Here is a 20,986-nt window from a genome sequence, read left to right as displayed (position 1 = left end):
ATCTGTTTCCGTCTTTCATGTGCATTCCTTCTGCTCTTATATTTGTTTTAATTTATTTTTATTTCATGCATCGGAGTCTTATTTCCAAAAGGAGGCTCAAAGAAAGAGGATAGTATATAACCATAACAGCCCAATAATTATGCAACGTGAGATAAATTCAACTTTTAACACCAAACTGAACAGATTATCTTCCCGTCTGAGTCAGAAACCAGAGATTTCTGATCAGACAGGGGGCGCAAGCTATACATTTTAAGTATAAGCTTTTGTACGTTCATGTAATTTACATCTTATGAATTGTTCTGAGTCGCTATTTATTTTATGTAACCTAGCGTGCTTAAATTCAATACCCTACACCGTATACTGATGCATATCTTTTGTCGGCATCTTCTCGAACACTGACAGTAGTCATCTTGCAGTTTTATTTTCGGAAGTTTGCTTAAGGTGGCACAAAACTTAAATATCTTTAAGGCACTTGAAAATGCACACGGGACCTCCACTCCTGTATGGCTGAACGTAATGTGTGGTTTGGAGTTAACATTGAATGCTGAAGCCTAAGCTTCGTCACTGGTGATACATTGTGTCTGCCGAGCCATGCCTTGATTGCTCTATGCTCATATGTAAAACCATCAGCAGCAATGTATGGATCATCCATTATTTCCTGCATTAAGATATGTGAAGAGAAACATAAGATGTGATGAATACTGCATTATCATTGACATTTAAAAGCCAGATGTTCATCTTACACAGCATCACTTCTCACCTGAAGGATTGGACAGAAGTAATAGCTCGGTGCATAAGTATTGCTTCTTTCCACCTTAATGCTAGCAGGTCCAACCTCTACCAGCCTTCTGAGAACTGGTAGAACTTCAGTATCCAAATCTGGCCTGTCCCTACATTTAAGGTTTGAGCACTTCAATGCAATTTGAGCTAATTGCTCTGCTTCAGCAAGTGGCCAATCCATAATTGACGTATCTAGAATGTCAACAAGGCAGCCATTTGCGATGGCATTTTCAGCAGCCAATACAAGTCCATTTGCGCGCCGGGCTGTTAATAATTGGAGAATTATAACTCCAAAAGCGTACAGATCTGATTTTGGTCGTATGGTCCCTGTTCTCTGGTACTCCGGGTCCATGTAGAATAGAGTACCAGCAATGATCGAGTCTTTATACTCAGTGATGTTGTCAGGTACGATATCTGTCATGAGTTTAGCAAGTCCAACATCTCCAATTTTGCTCACATAATTCCTGTCTAACAATATATTACCAGGTTTAAGATCCCGATGGACAATGGGGTCCGGCTTCGAGTTGTGTAAGAATGCAAGTGCACAAGCCACTTCAAAAACTATACGGAACCGAATAAACCAAGGAAGAGATGGTTTCTCATTCCTGTGGAAGATGCAGTCATCTAGACTTCCATTTTCCAAGTATTCATATACAAGACAACCACTCTCAGGACAAGCTCCTAGCAGCAAAACCAAGTGTGGATGGTGCAACTGGCTTAGAACTTCAACCTGCATATACAAACCTTAGTCCAGCAATAAATTTGGGACTACTTAAAATATTTGAAAAATGTAAATAATTTGCAGCTTGGTATCAATTTGAAGTACTATATTAGCAGAAGTAAGCCATAGCTGACAATATCATAGGAGGATATTCTCACTAGAAAAGCCTCCTGTGTTAATTAAGGAAACCCATTTAGGAGGTTTTATAGCCAACGCGGTACCTGTCTCAAAATGCAGTAAACAGTTTGTAAATCAATGAAAGTGTGCTACCAAGTTTAAAATCATGCAACTTTTAGAATGAAAAAGAATAAAAGGTTTAAAAATAGTTAGTGGCAATTGGAGACAATTATAAGTTAAAATTACCTCTCTCAGAAACTCTTCTTTCTTGTTAACTGCATCTGACCTAAGAACCTTAACAGCTACTGGGGTATGATCAAGATTGCATTTATACACTTTCCCATACCCTCCTTCACCAATCACATTACTCTCCGAGAAGAAATCTGTTGCTGCCTCTATCTCATCCCTAGTGTATCTTTTGTACCTCTTATCATTCAAGAAAAGTGCATCAGCAATTTTCTGTTTCTCTGAGGACTCTATGTAGGCCCTGTGCTCAGCCATCTGCCTTTCATAAGCTTCTTTAGCAAGCAGATTTTTTGCATTCTCTACCTCCATCTTGGCTTGCAGATACCTTGCTTTATCTTCAGCAGCAATTTTCCTCAAAGTTTCTTCTCTGTCCAGGGCAGCATTCACCCTTCTAGCTTCCTCAACACACTCAGAAGAAAGTAATTCTACCTACAAAAAAAGCAAACATAATAAGAGGCAGCCTATGGAGGTCAGGGACAATAGTTTCCAACCATCATATGTTCTCCAGCTCACTTTTACATAATATAGTAGAATTAGCACAAGTGAATTTGGATATGAAAATTGCTTCTTCGATGCCATTTATTTTAGTTCTGAATCCTCGAGTTTTTTCTTTATACCAATGAATTATCTAAAAGAAAAAAGAAAAAGAAAAACAAAACTTTATTTCAAAATATACTAGAATATAACACCTGGCTTTGAGTGTGAACCAGCTCTTCACAAGCTCGTTTGTACATGCTAACAGTATTTTGTAACTCTAGCCTTAGCCGCTCCAATTCAGCCTGCACATATGACTGCAAAAATGAAAAGAAGTCCATACAAGTTTCCCCTGAAACATCACCTCAGTGAATGCTGATATGAGTGAAGAAACCAATGACCTGGATGCTTATTGTGGAAGCTGTTGATTCACATCTCCTAGTACTAATGGTTAAAAGATTATCTCCCATATCCTGATAAGCCCTGTCCACATCTGTACTATCATTAGTAGAAGAATCCCTATGTTCAGGTGCTTGGGAATCTAAGAACCTAAGCTCAGACAGGGATGATGCTTCAAAGGATTTTTGAACTTTGGATTCTACAGCAGAAGAATAAAGCTCAGACCCAGAAACTTGTTTACTGATGTTGCTGTAACCTTTCTTATGGTCTCTATTCTTAAACATCCAACATCTAGAGCTGGTTTCTGAGAAAGAAAACGATAAAAATAAATAGTTAAGTCATAACACCTTTTTTGGACTTTACAAACTATCATTATCAACATACCATTAATGGAAGAGAAATTAGTTGATGTAGTAATGATTTTGTTTTTAGATACAACAAAAACATCACATGTCTCTGGAGCACAATTAAGCACAGTTGCTGGTATCCCTGGTCCCTTTAGTTTCCTAAAGAAAAATGCGATGAAATTTAACAGAAGTATGGAAATAATAATGACATAGGGGCACAAACAATATGTTGTATTCTGACCTCAATGTTAAGGATGTGCTTAGTTGAATGCAGACAATCTAGCAAATACATGCAAGTTTTACTAACTTCTGCAATCAAAATATTTAGCTAAACAGACCAACTATCAGAAGGGGCATCTCAAGTAGCATTAAAGAGCCTAAATTTGCGGGATGTGTACATTGCAACCAAATGCAGAACTCAAAAACGGTATTATCCTATAACCTGACTGAAGAGAATACTACACATATTACAGATAGAACAGCAACCATATATTTGCTCAACTATTAGACGCAAACAGGAAAATAAACATATTGAACAAATACATACCTGATTATACAAGTGGGAGACCAAGAACCCAACACTATACAATTAATCCCAGATTGTGATGCATATCTTAAAATCCCAGTTGCAGGATTATCATCCTCTAGCACCAAAGTTTCCATCTATGCAAACATAATTGGTTTAAAGTTACAAACTTAACCATAAAAAGTAAACCTTAACTTCTAAGACAAAAAGCGCCAAACCCAAAACCTGCTGAGTCTTGCATAGCCTTTTAAAGGGTATAAAAACTTCTTCTAACTTCACTTTCACTTCTTGCACATACAGTGACACCACATTATCCTCCAGTTCTTCAATGGGAATACGATCTCCAGCTTTATATAAACCAAAATAATAATAATAAACAAATCACAGTGCATAAATTGTATTAAATTAAATGATCTAAATTACTAAATTAGTATTTAAAAATGAAAAGTTTTGAGAGAGAAATAGAGAGATACATGGAGTGGGTATAAAAGTGATGGCGGGAATGACGTGGACTAAAATGAAACGGTGTGCGATAGGCAATAAATTCTCGACAGCCCATCGAACGGCCCGTCGGCTTCCCTTTCCTCCGACACCATCGCCGCCGTTCACGGCAACTACCACCGACGTCATCTCGTACGCCGAAGAACTAAGTTGCTGCTAGCTGATTGTTCATTTCTTGACGGAGAATAGATTATTCAGCAGGGAGAGTCAACTTTGACTTCTTATTGGGCTTTGATTTGTTTTGTAATGGGATTATCTCATGTTTTCCTACTGGGCTTAGATTATAGCTCTAATTTGTTAAGCCCAAATTCCTTTAGTTTTTGGACAGAATCATTAAAAGAAAATCATAATCTATAATTATTGGTAAATATTATAATTTTCTCGCTATTAATGTATACATGTGTGTTGATAAGAGTTGGATGCAATAAAATTTTAATTTTTATGAATATAAATATAAATTACGTTATTTTCTAATTGTTTATTATGCATTTTGATACTGTTTATATCATGTGTGTTTGGAATTAATTTTATTTTAGTGAATTTGAAGCTTACCAACCATTTCAAGATTTTATCCCTAAATTAAATTACTAAAGGAATTAATCCTTGATTTTATTTGTATACACAAGGAAAAAAAGATACCAATAAGGTTTGAATATTTTCCGAATCAATGTAATCTATAGGTCAGTTTTCAAATAAAAATATGATCGCATAGGTCCTTTTACAAATCCATAAATGTTGCAATATCGTCCTTATTCTTATTGTGGAAGAGTAAAAAAGTTAGAAATTGGAGATGATGGGTAGGGTGGTGAAACAATAAAGTTTCCAATTTAGCCTTTTAATTGTTTTATCTTTTGGATCTATTTTCATTTAGGCAAGGCAACCACTTAACATCCCTGATGTGGTTCTCTTGATGGAATTTATTGTTAATTGGTTTTTTTAGTTTTAAATATTCTTGTTATGTTCTTTCCCCCTCTAAAACTACACCATTAATATTTGCTTCAAAATTACTGAATTGAATGCTACCTAATAATTCTATGTTATCTTGGACGCTTTAATATCCAATAATTTTAACTTAATTAATAAGGAACGAAAGTGGCACTAATTTCTGAATGGAATGGAATAAGCAATTAAAGTGGCATACTATTATTAAGAATATTTTGAAACCCAAGATGTAATTAACTGTAAACTAAGTTGGTTGGAGTAATTAGGCATTGTCTAAAATCTAAATTCCCTAATAACTTTATAACATAAAAATGTAAACTGGCTTTATATACAGATCTTGTTATGAACAACATTTATTATATTTTCACTTCACTACTGTATAGCTAACTAGCTACCTGGCAATGGCATGGCCAACCCCCCCGCACTTGCTTGAGAATTTTGAACCCCAAATATAAGAATAAAGTTGGCCGCCCTCAGTCAAAAAAACAGTACTCTACCAACAAAGATCGATCAAGCACCGGCACTCCGGCATGCCGGAAACCAGTTCTCTTGATTTATCATAAAGATGAAATCTGTGCTGAAAATAAAGAAAAAATATTTTGACCATATATTATATATATACATCACACAACAAGAAGCTCACACAGAACACGCGTATTTGCAGGTGCAAATCTTTGTTTCTTTTTCTCCTCTCTTCTTGTCATGGTAATTAGAATTTCAGAAAGAAGGAAATAATAGCCCAGGTAGGCTTATAAATATTCAAGATTACCACTAGAGAAACATATTACTTGGCAGGTGAAGCCCTTAATCTGGCTTGGTGGATGGCTTCCTGTAGGCTATCAGGATGAAAAACCCTATATATATATATATATATATATATATATATATATAACGTAAGAAATGGTTTATATAAACTTGGAAGAGAAATATGCAGCAAGTATAGAGAGAGAGGTGGGCGACAGATAGAGGGTGAGCACACAGAGCTAAAAGCATCAAGTATCGATATGCAAGAAAACCATGTGTGCTCACTCTCTTCTGTCACGCCCCTTACAAACCTGACGAATATCGGCTACTATGTATATCCTGCAATTCCAACACTCCCATGGCTCTAATAATATTGACGTCTTATGTACGAGGAAAGAGATTTATTTATATAACCTAGTTCCGTGGTGTTAGACGCTGTGGTTGGAAGGGCTTTTATAGAGGGTGAGAAGAGTGCAAATTACATCATTACGACATTATATGTATATATTTTGGTATTTAATAATGTGAATATATGTTTCACAAGAATGCTTTCATTGGTCTCTTTACATTAATCTTGCACACATCACAAAACTCATCATCTTTTGTAAAATAGATTTCTTCAGTTATCTATTGGTGTGTTCCATTCCTTCCTATTAATTAATAATTTTTTTTATCTAGATCTGATATATTTTTTCACCTATAAATTAAATTGCTAAATAATTGACATATAATTATTAATTTTAAATAATAAAATATGTGTTAATCGTTCATATTAAAAATACAAAATATTCATATATACATAACACTCTCTTATTCGTTATAATGCATACACTAAGCACAAATAATAATTTTTCTTATTTAATATATGTCAATTTTACTCACTGCATTAATTAATATATAAGAGATAATAAAATAATATGTACGAGAATTGAATTCTATGCTGAAATAGTGGATATGTCATTAATTTATTAAGTAATAAATGAAATTATTAATTTTATATAATTAAATATGTATCTATTATTTAATATTAAAATATAAAATATTTACATATTAGAGTCATTCTTATATCATTTCAATATGTGAATTTATATGAAAAATCTCACCCTTATATGGGATTCATTCATAAATTTAATTATAAGTATTGTATAAATCGGAGCATTTACATTTGAATGATTATGAGGTCCAGTGAATTTTGACCCACTAGTGAAGACGGCCATTAATATAGTTTATAAATGTGAGGTTATGTGGTTGTGGGCTCAAATTGAAGAAGAAATCTCATTCCTAATTTTAAATTTTTTTAAGAGAATTCTTGACTGAAATACTGGTGAAAAGGTGTCTACCATTAACTTTTGCCGATAATGTAGGGATGCTTAATCTATAACACCATCTTCCTCGACCCTTTTTAGGAGGAAAAATGTAAAAAAGATTGGATTGATGTTTATTAATCTACGATGAAGTTTAAAATTGGTATTATTAGATTATTGTTACAATTTGTTACTAATATATACATAAGGAAGTTAACGGTTGCTCTTTTGCTCTGAATTCAGGTCTGTGATGAGCAGTCAGTACAACTTTAGGCTGTACTGATATAAGACCTTGACTGATGGTCATTATCTTTTGGTTTGGGAAGTTGTTTTCGAGACTTATGTCTTTAATAAGAAAGATAGAGGGAAGAAATGAAGGCAAGAGATACAAAATATAAAATATTTTAATTAATTTTAGGAGAAAGTAATGTAAAAAGATAATGTTTTATTTACAAGAAGCATGTATAAAATTTAAATTTACATTATTTTTAAGTAAATTTGACTTTGCATATTAATCCTTCAATTAAATGAATCTTTTACATTAATATTTTCAAAAGTAAAAAAAAAAGAATAATAATTTATCTTTTCATTAAAATAAAGAGCCAGAATTCTTTTTTAATTCACGCATTATTTTGTTGGATGTTCTCTAGAACGGTTTTCATCTTTCTCCTCTCTTTCTCTTCCCATCCATCTCTTTCACCCACACCCAAACACAGAGTGCGTTTCACTATCATCATATAAAGTATAATGTGAAGCATATACATTGTATTCTTTGGTTGAAAACATAGATTGCCTTAGTAATTATTCAAAGGATAATCACCCTTATCAAAACATGTTTTGATTCCTTTCAAAAAAAAAAAAAAAACATGCTTTGATTAATATAATAATTAGATGTGTAGCCCAAGTCAAAGACATTTGAGCTTATTCGAAGAGACAAATTAAAATTTTTTCGCCTTTCTAATGAATTTAACTAAATGGCTAACAATTGGCTGATTTATTAATATGCATGTACCCTTCAACAATGGAATCCGAGTTCTTATATAATGCTTGTCTTTAATTGAGTTAATTAATGAATCAAGGATAAGAATAATTACATAAAGCAATATTTTCTTTTGATTATTCTTATGGACCAATGTAAGACCAACAACATCTAAATGAAAATTCATTTAAAAATAGCTATTAAGCCCCCACAAAGATCTGCCAAAAAACAAAGTGGCACAAAGGATATATGCTTTTAAGTTAAATTAAACATATGAGTAACTGTACCAAGAGCCATTGAAATTGCTCATGAATATCACTACAAGAATTATGCAATTTGGCAAGAATGACATCAACCCTTTTCCACATTCTCCATTTCTGAATGTTATCTAAAGTTTATTTTTTCTTCTGTTGGCTTATCCAAGGGAATCGCATGTGAATATGTTAATGCAAATGCTAATTGAAAAGCAAGCATTTGCAACTGTGTATGAATCTTGGACTAATTTATAGTCCGTATCATCATCATCATCATATCCTAAAGTGAAAAAGGATCACCACTACAGGGAGTATAATTCCATTTGTTTTGTCCTATCTGACAATTGTTTTAACTCGTCAATTAGTGCCTCTCTTGGTTTATTCATGCCCATTAGATGCCTTAAGGGTGTAATAGTTAGATAACCAAGTTAACTTTATGAGTAAATGTTTAGATAATCTGTATAAAGGTTAATTGTGTATTATCCAACGAATAAGGTTTGATTGGTATTTACAGACATTAGCTTAAGGGTAAAACCAGTCATAAATAGTGGTTTTTGATTTCGACAGAGTGAAGCGCGTTCCTTTTCTTTTTCAGGTGTAGATATTATGAACTGAACCATCTCTGTACTTGATTATGGTAATCTCCTGGTCATTTCTAAATTATACCAATTTCGACATAATTTTCTTTTTCGTTTTTTTTCAGTCTTGGATGTATATATGTACTTTTTTTTATTGCTGTTGTGGTGTGCTGTGGATGTCCGTCCCCCGAGTCCCCTTTCCTAAGGACCAACTTAGAGTTAGAATATTTGTCATCTATATTCCAAACATCACCACTCTGTATATGCACTCCGAGAAAAATTGCTTTTAGCAATGAACAAAACCCGTCACTGGATCTGAAATTTCCGTCTCCGATGGACCAAATCCTTTATTGAAGTGATGTGGCTGACCCCTCAGTGACAAGATTTTATGTGTGTCAGTGATGAATTTCCAACATCACTTTCATAAAGTTCTTTTATATTCGACGTATTTGATCCTCTCAAATGGGGAGACGAAATCGAATTCCTAATTAATTTAATGTTATATATTTCAACAAGATAACGTCCCTGAATTGTTGAAACATTTAGTTAGCAGAAACACTGGCTTCTCGGGAACTCATATGCATATCAAACTTGATTTCTTCTCTAATGGAAAAAGGTAACTGAATCAGAAATTGCAACATATTCTTAGAGGAGAGACGCAAATGCACCAGCGGAGCAAACTAAGTCTAGGACAGAGAGACATGGAGGTTTGGGCATGCAATTGTCAAAATTCAAAAGTCAAAGTCAATTACTTTAAACACAGAGAAAAGGAATAAAAAATGCTAATCAGCATTTTTGAACAAAACGATTGGACTTGTTTATATATATCTGAGTTTCAATCACTTAAAAATATTTAAGAAATTAGAAATTCAAGTCCTTTTCTCCTTGTGACTTTGCAGTTGCAAGCGGGAAAAAGACTGATTGCTCCGATTGAACAGAAATCTGAGTGAATTTGGGGTCTTTTCCATTTGGCTATTGACAAGAGACTGCAGACTAACTTCGATCAGTAACAAGGTGAGCTTCAGTTCGAGTTTTAGGTTTATTGAGGTCCAGAAGTACCCCATGCACAAAGAATAACAAAAATCCAACATACTCTTATCGGTAGAGTATTTGGTCTGACGGGTTTCACAGCCTCATCCTCCAATGCAGGATCAACTGAAAAATTCCTTGGGCTATTCGACAAGTTAGACTAGAATTAGTAGCAGAAAACTTGTCAACTAAAATAAGGCAGGTACAATAACATATGGGATCTGATTTTTCATTTCCTTTCTTGACGAGTTTCAAGTTACAAGCATCACAGGCAGAACAAGAATGACAAAGAATGCAGGATAACTTTTGCTCACTCTTTCACAAAGAAAAATAAAAATATACAGAATAACAGTGTATACATCATAACAGAGGTTAATTAGGCAGGTAACATTTACCACAAAAAGCGTGCCATATAGACAAATGCTTCAACTAAACAATCCTATGTTCATATTGATCCTGCTGGCTTCTCTGTTGGAGCAGAAACAGATTCAAGAGTAAGTTCTCCTATTCCCTTTGGTGGTCCACTGCTGCTCTGGGTCGTGCTGTGCAATGCAATGGCGTCTTTTATTTTTTGAAACTGCACATGGTTTTGACAAGAATCACATGTAAGTAACAGTCAATTGTCTGTACAAAGAGTATTAGTTATCTATAGGTCCGCCAATCTAAAGGGATAAATAGTTAGCCAGCAGATAATCTCCTAGCTCCTTTGCTAAAAGCATTCAACCTTATGGTATATAAATTTTTTTTCTACCACATGGTTCTTACTACCCTTTTCAGTTCAACAATCAGAGGTTACCGTCTGCATGCTGGTTTCAATTCAATATCCCCACAAACTGAATTGAACACTTCTCTGACATCAAGGTCATGCTCTAATTATTTGCCCTGGATAATGGATAGTTTATGGCAGTGACATTCAGCAGCATCATGTACAATTGTACATATCAAGGCAGTCAACTAGTTAGTGAACTACTGCTTCTAGGATTTAAATCATGTATTAAGCATCAATAAATGAAGGCTTGTCTTAAATGTTAAATGTTTTTCTCTGTAGAAAAAGAAAATAGCTGCAAAAGATGCCAACCTTAGCAAGTGAACATGAAAAGGATTCTAATTGTCCATGAGCACCCCGATAGAAGTGGAAGTAAGGCAGCACTTTAACATTCAAACTTTTGCACATAGGCTTGTTCTCGTCAAAATTTACTTTCAGGAATAAAATCTCTGGATGTTCTTCAGCTGTCCTGCAGAGCTGGATAGGACATCACAAGATAAAATCAGCAGGGTACGCCGGGAACACTTCCTAAAGACAGCATAACATGCAACACAATTTTCCTACATTTATTTTGAGAGTTGGCAAATAGCTTCCTTTAAGGTCACAGAGAACCTTCCCCCTACATCCCCCACCCCAATCCAACCCCAAATCATATGTGCATGAAAAACTGATCCCTTACATTGCATAGCATCTGAAATGCAAACAATCAATATAAACAAGGTCAACCTATGATATCCTGAGTTACTATTGTTATGTTTCACATTAATAAACAAAGATGAGAATATGAACTCCCTTGATTTCTTAATTTGCAAATAGTTAACATATCAATTATAATAGACAGACCACCAAATAGGCCTTTCTAATTTCATCCAAAGCGTCCATTCAACTTCAACAGGAAATTAAAAATGCAAATTAATAAATTTCCAAAGAAATGGCAATCTAGCGGCTCACAATATTCTAGCTAATTAGAGTTTGCCAAATAAGAATTAAATAAAATGAAAAAGACCAATGCAGATATTATTATCATTACTCCTAAAAATTTCATAGGAGCCACACCATAAAAGATAGTTGTTTTTTTTTTAAATGAAGAGAGGATTGGCAAAAGGAAAGGTGAAGAATTCTTTTGGGGTCAAAACTCACACAGGAATTACAGTAAACAGTGAATAACAGTAGACAATCAAGAATGAAATGTCAAGTAACAAAATGGACCTTGGGAAATAATGCTCGACAAGATGCACACCAAGTTCCATAAAATTCAACAATAACTAATCTATCTCCAGCTTGACTCAAGGCACTCAGAAATTCCTGTGTAGAATGAATGTCAATCATATTTGGCCCTGCATTTCTTTCCCACCATTTTGGCTGGTCAGTTTCTGCAACAGTTGCATGTACCTGCATAAAGTAATGAAGTACAACCATTATTAGCACTAGACACTAACCCAGACAGAAATCAACCAAATAAATTTTGTAAACCATGAAACTAAACCTTTTAAAAAGGTTATTTTTAGTAATATTGCTAATTCGTGCAGAAGCTTTTACTGATGTGTTTCACCGTCTCGGAGAGTTAGTGGGCAGTTTCTTTATGTGAAATTAACAGGTGAGGAAGTCATGAGAGAAAAATGAGACAATATCTTGATGAATAAAAAGCCAAAATTTTCTGGAACCTAAATTTATGTATCAAGGAAAATCATTGTCTCAAAACCTTTTTCTCACTATTTAAACGATCAAGTAGAAGAATCTAATAGAGAAGCTCAACAATGTGAAGGAAAAAGGATAAAGACAATTAAATAACTAGTAATAAGTTGTCTTTATGCAAATGCATGTTTATTCAGTGAACTAGAAAATAGTAAAAGAAGTTTTTAAGTCAAGGCATTACTCTAAGCACTGAGAAGCAAAACTAAAGAATATGGCAGGAAATTTTATACATAATGTGCCACCACAAATATTAACGTTTCAAGAATCTGCATTGAAACCAAATAGCAAACAAAAGTATAGCTTTTGCAGAATATGAAGGGATTCAATAAAAATCAAATAAGACGAAAATCAGTTTTAAGCATAAGTAAAACTAGAAGATTATAGAGTTTAAAACCTCGTGCCAATGGCTCCAAGTAACAAGATTTCCAAAAGAATAAAGCTTTACAAGAGTAGTGAGGAGGCATAAGAGCAAAATTTCAAATAGAGAAGCCTTTCACATTATTGCAAATAAATTGCCATAAGAAATATTTTAAAACAGGACTATAAAAAATCATAATTCAGGCAGCGCAAAACCACAAAAGCAGGAAAATTTTACAACCCAGGCAATTTTTGTCCCTGTCAAACTCTCCTAGCCTAAAAGATCAAAGCTTTAAATCGTTTATATAAGCAAACGTGAGTAATTAGGATGAAAATGGCCCTATTCTAGTTATTAGTAGCAAGACACAAGAAATCAGCGAGAAAGAAGCAACTCTTGAGCATGATCCTATGGATGAACGTAAAAGCCCCTAATTTCTGTGACAAGCATCCAACCGTAAGCAAAATATACAAATCCAAAAAATAAAATGAGTATCAACAGTTTAAATTTAGCTCACAGTAACATGAATTACAACATTCAGATTTATCGGTAACGTAGAATAATAACAGTCCAACAAAACGGTACTTATAGTTTCATTAAAATTATATAAAAGTTAAAAAAAAAAAAGAAAAAGAATTGATACCTTAAAAGAAAGCAATTGCTTTCTGGGCATAGAAGAGAAACGAGGAACACTAGCAGCAGAGGAAGAGGAAGAGTAAATTAAAGGGTAAATCTTCTTATCTGAATAGTAATAGTTATTAGGAGGGAGGGAATTAACGTTGACGGTGATGAGAGAAGAAGAGAAACGAAGAGAGTGAGAAGATATTAATCGAGCAACATCTGCCATTTAATTAACTAGTGAGAAAGGGTAGTCAAAATTATAAATCTTTTTCTTTATGATGCTTTTTTATTTTTTAAGGTGGAACAGGAAGAGACTGAATTGAGCTAAATGAGGAATAAAGAAGAAAATAGCAGAAAAAGAAAAGCCATGGATAGAGGAGTGAGTTCGGTGAAGTTAGGAGGGAGGAGTAGTTGAATCAGGTGGTCTTCTCTACTGGTCTCTCCCTTTTCCCTGTTATTGTGTGAACCAGATCGAAAGAAGAGGAAGAAGAAGATAGTTTTCGTTTAATTTGCACATGTACTGTGTCTTTCTTCGGTCTTTTTCGTTAAAACGAGTTTTCCAGCGGCAGCTGCTGGGTTTTATTTATTTATTTATTTATAGCAGTCAGCCGGTAACCCACCGAATTTAAGGTCCTATTTGGCTGCTGATTTCAATCAATTTTCACGGATTTTGATTTTTCTTCATGAATGTTTGCAAGGCAAATTTTATAACTTTTGTAACTTTTTTATTTTGAGCATTGAAGGGGTATGCATTTGGTGAAAGTCCCTTCAAAATATTCTCACATTTTAAATTATTAATATTAATTTTTTATTTAATATTATACTATTATTATTATTATTTTGATTATAAAAATTTTAATTTTAATAAAAATTCTAATATTTAATATTAATTTATAAAAAAATTAAGAATAATAACTCTTTTTATTTTTTATTTTTTAAAATTTTTAAATTTTATTAATATAATAATATAAAATCTATTCTAAAAATTATAATAGTATATAAATTAATATACCAATATAATTGATATTATTATTTTTTAAATTAAAAATTTATTATATAATGAAAGATATAATTTATTATTAAGTATAATATTAAAAACATGGTTTAAAATGTTATTTTTTAGAAATATTCATCTAATCACAAAATTAATTTATTAGTTAATTTAATATTAAAATATAATTATTATGTTATTTCTTGAGATATAATTAATATTATTATCTGATTAAAAAATATTTATTAATTGACATAATATAAAAATATAATTAATATGCTATTTATTAATATTAGAGTCAATATTTAATTAGGAATGTAGTTTCTGAATCACTAAATTTATAGAAAAATTATAAAATTATACAAACTCAAATTTCATGTGTCAAAAATAAGTACACATGTAAAAAAAAAAATTCTATGTGTCAAAAATTAAGTATACATATCAAAGGAAATTTTAAGTCTTAGTAGTTGATATTACTATTTTTTAGAATTAAAAATTTATTATATAATTAAAAAATTAATTATTATTGAATATAGTATTAAAAATTTAATTTAAGATTATTTTCTAGAATTAGAATTATTATCCAATTAAAAAATTAATTTATTAGTTACTATAATATTAAAATATAATTAATATATTATTTTTAGGATAGAATTAATATCGTTATCTGATTAAAAAACTAATTTATTAGTTAATATAATATTAAAATATAATTCATATGCTATTTTTTAAGATAGAATTAATATTGTTATCCGATTAAAAACTATTTATTAGTTAATATAATATTAAAATATAATTAATTATGCTATTTTTTAAAATTAAAGTTACTATTTAATTAGAAATGTAACTTATAAATCTATAAAATTACATATCAGTTTGAATTCTGTGTGTCAAAAATAAGTAAAATGTCAAAATAAAAATATTATCTGTAAATTAATTTATTAGTTAATATAATATTAAAATATAATTAATGTAATATTTTTTAGGATTAAAGTCAATAAATTAACAGGAAAAAACTATAATATTATATATCAGCTCAAATTTCATGTGTCAAAAATAAGTATACATGTCAAAATAAAATTTCTATCTATCAAAAATTAAGTACAATATTGAACAAAACTCTAAGTATCAAAAATTAATATATTTATAAAAAAATTAAAACATATATTGAAAAAATAATCGGACTGTTTAATTCACTAAAATATGATAATGCATGTAGTGTTAGGATAAAAAGAGTTCAACCCAACCTAGAATTTGATGTTTTTACATCTCTTTTACTTTCCCTTAAAATATGATAAAAGAAATACTTAAACTCGACCTTCGAGTTTGATGTTATTTACATATCTTTACTTCTTCTTCTTTTTTTTTTAAATTCTTAGTTTGATGGTATTTACATTTCTTTAAAAGATTTGGTTAAATTGATTAATACCATATTTGTCGATAAAAGCTGGAAAACCTGTTTTCATTTCCTAATAAAGTGTGGAGTTTTTATTTTGAGAATTTGCGAGGTCCAGAATTATCAGTTAAATGATCCCTCTATGGGAGAAACCAAACCAAACGAAATAAATTCATTTGCTGTCAAAAGACAAGTAGGAAAGGAAGAATCATGTGTTTCATTTTCTTGGCCATTAAATGCGTTGGTTGGGAACAAGTAATCAGATTCACAAATAAACACCGCAGGAATAAATTTGTGATTGTCTATGGTGATGGTAGCCCACCAAAGAATTGGTTAGCTTAGCTGTGGCTACGGAAACTGCCAATACATCATTCAATCAAAAAATATCAGCCAAATCTAATATCACCTTTTCTTTCGTGTTTTCCAGATTTCGCCGCACATTCTTGCATATCTATTTGGAAGGAATGCGACATTTCCAGCATCATCAGAAGAAAAAGAAGTGAAACTTTACTTTTCCATTGAAAGTTGCACAGAAGAATAATTTAGGCCAGGAAAGGGAATGCCGCATGTCCGACGTGTTTTCCGTTTGCAGGCTGAGAGTGGCTTCCTTCAAGCTCGAAGAAAACTACTTTCCTTTTTATTAAATGGATGATTAGCATGAACTTGTGATAAAATGATAGCAGCATACAATAATAGATTTCCCAAGTCCATAACCCATTTCTTCTGTCTCAGAAACTAGAATGTAGTAATCTGTACATGAAATTAACCGAGAAAAAGGATCAACATAGTCTGCCAAGTTCACCTACAGCAAGATAGAGTTGAGACATCTATGTATAATTTTTGAAGTCGACCTGATTATCTTTGATTATAAGCAAAATACTTGTATTTGCAACATCAAGTTTGTCTTATAGTTCTCTAATAACCATAATTTGATTCTCCACATTGCTTTAAGAATGAGTTCATTGAAACAACAAACAAAACTTGTCACTCAAAGATAAGTAACTTGAACTCGAGCTCGGTGCACAAAGTAAGGCATATCCTTTTTCGCGATATGCATCCAACATCTAAAGGACTCATCTGTTGCACAAAGTGCTCCCTGGCTAATGCAGGAGTCGGTCAAGGATTGGTGCATATGCTCGCATCCTTCCCCATGCATAGGTATGTTACTACAAAAATATTATAGCTAAAAGTCCCTAACAAAGGTAGGGGTCAATTAATTGCTTCTAGTTCTGATTCAAGAAAAGCCATACAATAGAATGCTAGAAAAGTACACATTCAATAGTTACATACTGCATTCACTAATACATCTGCAGCTCATACCAGATGAAAAGTTCAAACTAAGTATAATATAATTGGGCATGAGTTACAATAACAAGGCTCAGTACTAGTTTAATTACCTTGGGCACAGCCATAACATATTATCCTCAACCAACTTTGCTGGGAAACGTATGTTCATGTGGCTTCAAAAGAAAATTTGTGCAACCCAATTGCACCTCATTTTTAGGCAGCTTAGATAACGCAGGAAATGGTTCGAGGACATTTACTAAGGATTGGCCAAAAGAACAGTTTCTGCGAATGATAAAGATCCATTATTTGGAGCACCCTGAATCTTGAGAATTGAAGTAACCAAGTTGTATATCTGAACATTCTCAAAAGATGGCACCTTGTGCCCCCTTGCAAACTGAGGACCATGACCAATGAAGATAGTCCTCATGGAGAAAACTGCATTATCATAACCATGTGCTCCTCCACACTCTTGATGATATTTTGGCTTCTGTTCCACCTTAAAACCCTCTGCGACAAGCCCTATTATTGGTGTAATTCTATCACTTGCCACATAATGAAGCCTACTAGGCAGGTCTTCCTTAAGATACACCTTCAAATGCTTCCCATTTTGAACTTTACCCGACTGTAATCCTTCATTCATCTTTGCAACAACGTCTGATGGTGCCACACCTGAAGGAGGACGAATTGCAAGCAGCGGAGTATAGGACTGAACCCAATCTGCTGGAATTTTAATCCAAGAAGCCAAGTTATCCAAAAATATCAACTTCTGATCACATGTACCAACCATTCCATGATCACCCACCATAATAATATTAACATCCTCAAAAACCCCTCTCTTCTCTAACCCATCAATCAACCTCCCAATCATCCTATCAATTCTACCAACAGCTTCAGTTATCTCAGGATCATCAGGTCCCACCTGATGACCCTGATGATCAGGATCCTCAAAATACAAAGTCATAAACACAGGAATTTCATTACTAGGCAAATCAAAATAGCTCAAAATCTTATCAACTCTTTCCTCGAAAGGAACAGAACCATTGTAGAACATACAAAAATCTTCAGGACAATCCCAAGAACCTTTATGCACTTCAGACCCAGGCCAAAAGTAAGTAGCAGCCTTTAACCCATGATTAGCCACAGTCTCCCAAAGTGGCTCACCTAACCACCACTTGGGTTCATGGCTACCCATAGTAAAGTGCTCCCCGGTGTTTGGATCAACAAAATGGTTATTTATGATGCCATGATAAGCAGGGTAAAGCCCAGTAACAATAGAGTAATGATTAGGAAACGTAAGCGTAGGAAATACAGGAACTAAACCAGTCTCAGCCTCAGTACCATTATTAATTAAACGGTGAATGTTTGGTGTTGGAGTCTTGAATTGGTAACCAAACCTGAACCCGTCGGATGAAATCAAAAGAACTACAGGATGATTGAGTTTAGTCAACGGACGAGATGTCGTTTCAAGAGAAGATGGTGTCGTTTTATCGGAAGAGGAAAAGAAAAGAAAAGCAAAAGCAGAAGCAGCAGAGAGAGCAATGCAAGTGACAAGGAGAAGAGAGATGAAGATGATAGTTGTGGTGTGTTTTTGAATTGGGTTTGAAGGATCAGAAGAAGAAGAATCCGTGTTGAAAGAGAGAAGAGCTGTGGATTGATTTGGTGGGTCTTCTTCTTGAGTTGGGATTTGAGTTGGTTTTGTTGAATTCAAAGCAGAATCAGAACCCATGATTTTACCTAAAAAGGAAAAAAAGAACAAGCGGGTCGAAAAAGATTCAAACTTTACCTCAAAAAAAGATCAGTCTTTCTTCTTCTTTCTGTTATCTTTCTGGCTGTTCTAAATATGTTTCGATCTGAAGTTGAAGATCAGGAAAGTTTAACTTGTAAAGATAGGAAATTTGAAGCTGAACTGGAGTGCAATGTAAGGATTTAGGGAGTTGCTAAGAGAGATGTTGGCATGTTGCTGTCAAAAAGGACTTGTTTTGGTTTGTTTAATCAATGGTTGGGCATGGTGGACTATTTTGGAGTGCAGATGAAGATAATTTTTTTTTTTTTTACAAAAGAACAAGAATTTACAAATTATTAAAAAAAAAGAATTGAAAGGAAAAGGCAATCAAACGGTGGATATTCGGAGTGTACGTGTGATGGGTAGATGAACGATCAGGATTTGTAAAAGTACAATGTTGACTGGGTCCCATGTCCTGGGAAGCCTCACGAGACGTCTTGCAGCTGCAGTTGCAGCCTTAAAGAGTTCAGAGCCGAGAGATAAAACACGAGTGGTTGTGACTTCTTGTGAATTTGGTCTGAATTGAAAACGTGGGTTCTTGTTTTTTGTTTTTACCCTCTTTATTCTGTTCTTTATTTATACTTTTCCACTTCTTTTCTCTCTTAACAGATCTTTCCCTTCATTCATAAAAATCGTAAGACCAAATCAATCATGTTTTGTAAGTGTCTTTTCCAGATTTGTAAAACCTTTGGAGTTGAACCTTCAATTGCAGCATTTTTCTTTTCTCAACAAATAATTTTCTTTCAATTTGATATATAAAATATAGACGACTGCCTGTATTAATATATAAAATAAAATTATTATTATTTTTTTTATTTCATTTGAAAATTAATGAATTATATGAAATGGTGATAACTAGTAAAAAAACCAAAAAAAAAAAAAAATCATTCACTGAAACAAATTCTCCAAATAAGAGGAAATTACATAAAATATAGTATTTTTTGAAATAATATCATTTATATTGTGAGTGTTTTTTTTTGAATATATATTGGCTTCTTTTTTAAAAAATACTGTAAATTCTTTCTCTTTTTTTAGGGTTTGTATATAATCTAACTGTATTTTCTTTTTTCTTTTTTTTTTTTACTTTTTTTTCTCATTATCATCTTTTTTCTTTTATTCTAATCAACACTATTCTTTTTAGTTGCTTTTTTTCTTTCTTTCTCATTGGTAATAGGCTACGTAGGCCATTTCTTCTTTTTTCCAATTTTATCTTAAAATTCTCTCGGATAGAATGACTACAAATTAATGATTAAATCTTATCCAGGTGAAGACGATAAAAATGTTAAGTTTAAACTAAGAAAATTCAGATTTCATTATCAAAACTCACATGTATTTATTGTGGCCAATGTATGCACAAGCTTAGAGACCATGCAAATAATGTTATAAGGGTTTTGATGCTGTTGTGATTTCAAAATAAATGTCAAATGAGTAGTGGGGTTGACATTTTATAATTAGAGAGATTAAAAAAAAGAAAGACGAAATAATAGAAATAATGATATATATAAGTACGTTGGAAGAGTAACAGGTTCTTCTTTTTTTACTTTCTTATAGTTGGTTATAGTCTTTCTTTATTATTTTCCAATAAAATGGCGAGTATATATTATGGGTGTTTGACAAACTAATTTTATTTGAATAAGTCTTTGTTGCATATATTAACCTAGAAGAAATTTATGAGAATCTGATTTGTTGATTTGTAGCAAACAAAATTAGATGATTACAACTGATATTTTGAACATACACCTAAGGTGTTTGATGAATTTTCTGAATAAATTTTGTTTTGCTCTTAATAATAGTTTTAATGGTTGTGATACTGATGGATTTAATATTGTACTCGAAATAGTATATATATACTATATATATATGAAGAGATACTAAAATATGTATATAAATACTATTTTAATATACTAGAAACTTTTATGTATATTATGCATGCATTATTATTTTTATTTATTTATATATTTAGAAATACATAGTAAAAAATGAGAGGAAGGAGAATGAATTTATAGAATGATAAAAAAAGAAGTAAGTGGATTATTATACAAATAGCAAAGAAATGAAATGATATGAGACATTAATTCAAGACTTGTTGGCTAGTTATTTAGTTTAATTCGTTTTTTTTTCTTGTAATAGTGCTACTCATGTATGGACAAG

At 32.5% G+C, this 20,986-nt stretch overlaps 3 protein-coding genes across 4 annotated transcripts; all 3 read right to left on the bottom strand.

Moving 5' to 3' along the window:
• Positions 1-137: 137 nt before the first annotated feature.
• Positions 138-4,327, bottom strand: LOC8272537 (U-box domain-containing protein 34). 2 transcript variants are annotated; one of them, XM_015716314.3, is made up of 9 exons: positions 4,084-4,327; positions 3,836-3,957; positions 3,632-3,747; positions 3,122-3,243; positions 2,740-3,041; positions 2,554-2,643; positions 1,865-2,293; positions 761-1,510; positions 138-658 (listed from the first exon to the last, which is right to left on the bottom strand). In XM_015716314.3, exons 1-9 carry the CDS (start codon positions 4,238-4,240, stop codon positions 464-466), a joined length of 2,283 nt encoding a protein of 760 aa, XP_015571800.1. In that variant the 5' UTR covers positions 4,241-4,327; the 3' UTR covers positions 138-463. The 2 variants fall into 2 exon arrangements, with proteins under 2 accessions (XP_015571800.1, XP_015571799.1); XM_015716313.3 differs by having other exon boundaries at positions 2,554-2,655; positions 4,084-4,326.
• Positions 4,328-10,144: 5,817 nt separating this feature from the next.
• On the bottom strand, positions 10,145-13,955 carry LOC8272538 (thioredoxin-like 2, chloroplastic). Its single transcript, XM_002514055.4, has 4 exons — positions 13,401-13,955; positions 11,917-12,099; positions 11,020-11,184; positions 10,145-10,518 (listed from the first exon to the last, which is right to left on the bottom strand). Exons 1-4 carry the CDS (start codon positions 13,602-13,604, stop codon positions 10,387-10,389), a joined length of 684 nt encoding a protein of 227 aa, XP_002514101.1. The 5' UTR covers positions 13,605-13,955; the 3' UTR covers positions 10,145-10,386.
• A 2,987-nt stretch (positions 13,956-16,942) lies between these two features.
• On the bottom strand, positions 16,943-19,115 carry LOC8272539 (venom phosphodiesterase 2). The gene has a single exon (XM_015716311.3). It carries the CDS (start codon positions 18,776-18,778, stop codon positions 17,309-17,311), a length of 1,470 nt encoding a protein of 489 aa, XP_015571797.1. The 5' UTR covers positions 18,779-19,115; the 3' UTR covers positions 16,943-17,308.
• Between the last annotated feature and the right edge of the window lie 1,871 nt (positions 19,116-20,986).

This window comes from Ricinus communis, chromosome 3, assembly GCF_019578655.1.
Source record: "Ricinus communis isolate WT05 ecotype wild-type chromosome 3, ASM1957865v1, whole genome shotgun sequence".
NCBI lineage: Eukaryota > Viridiplantae > Streptophyta > Magnoliopsida > Malpighiales > Euphorbiaceae > Ricinus > Ricinus communis.
Note: the sequence above shows the minus strand (reverse complement) of the source record. Positions and strands in the feature narration are given on the sequence as shown.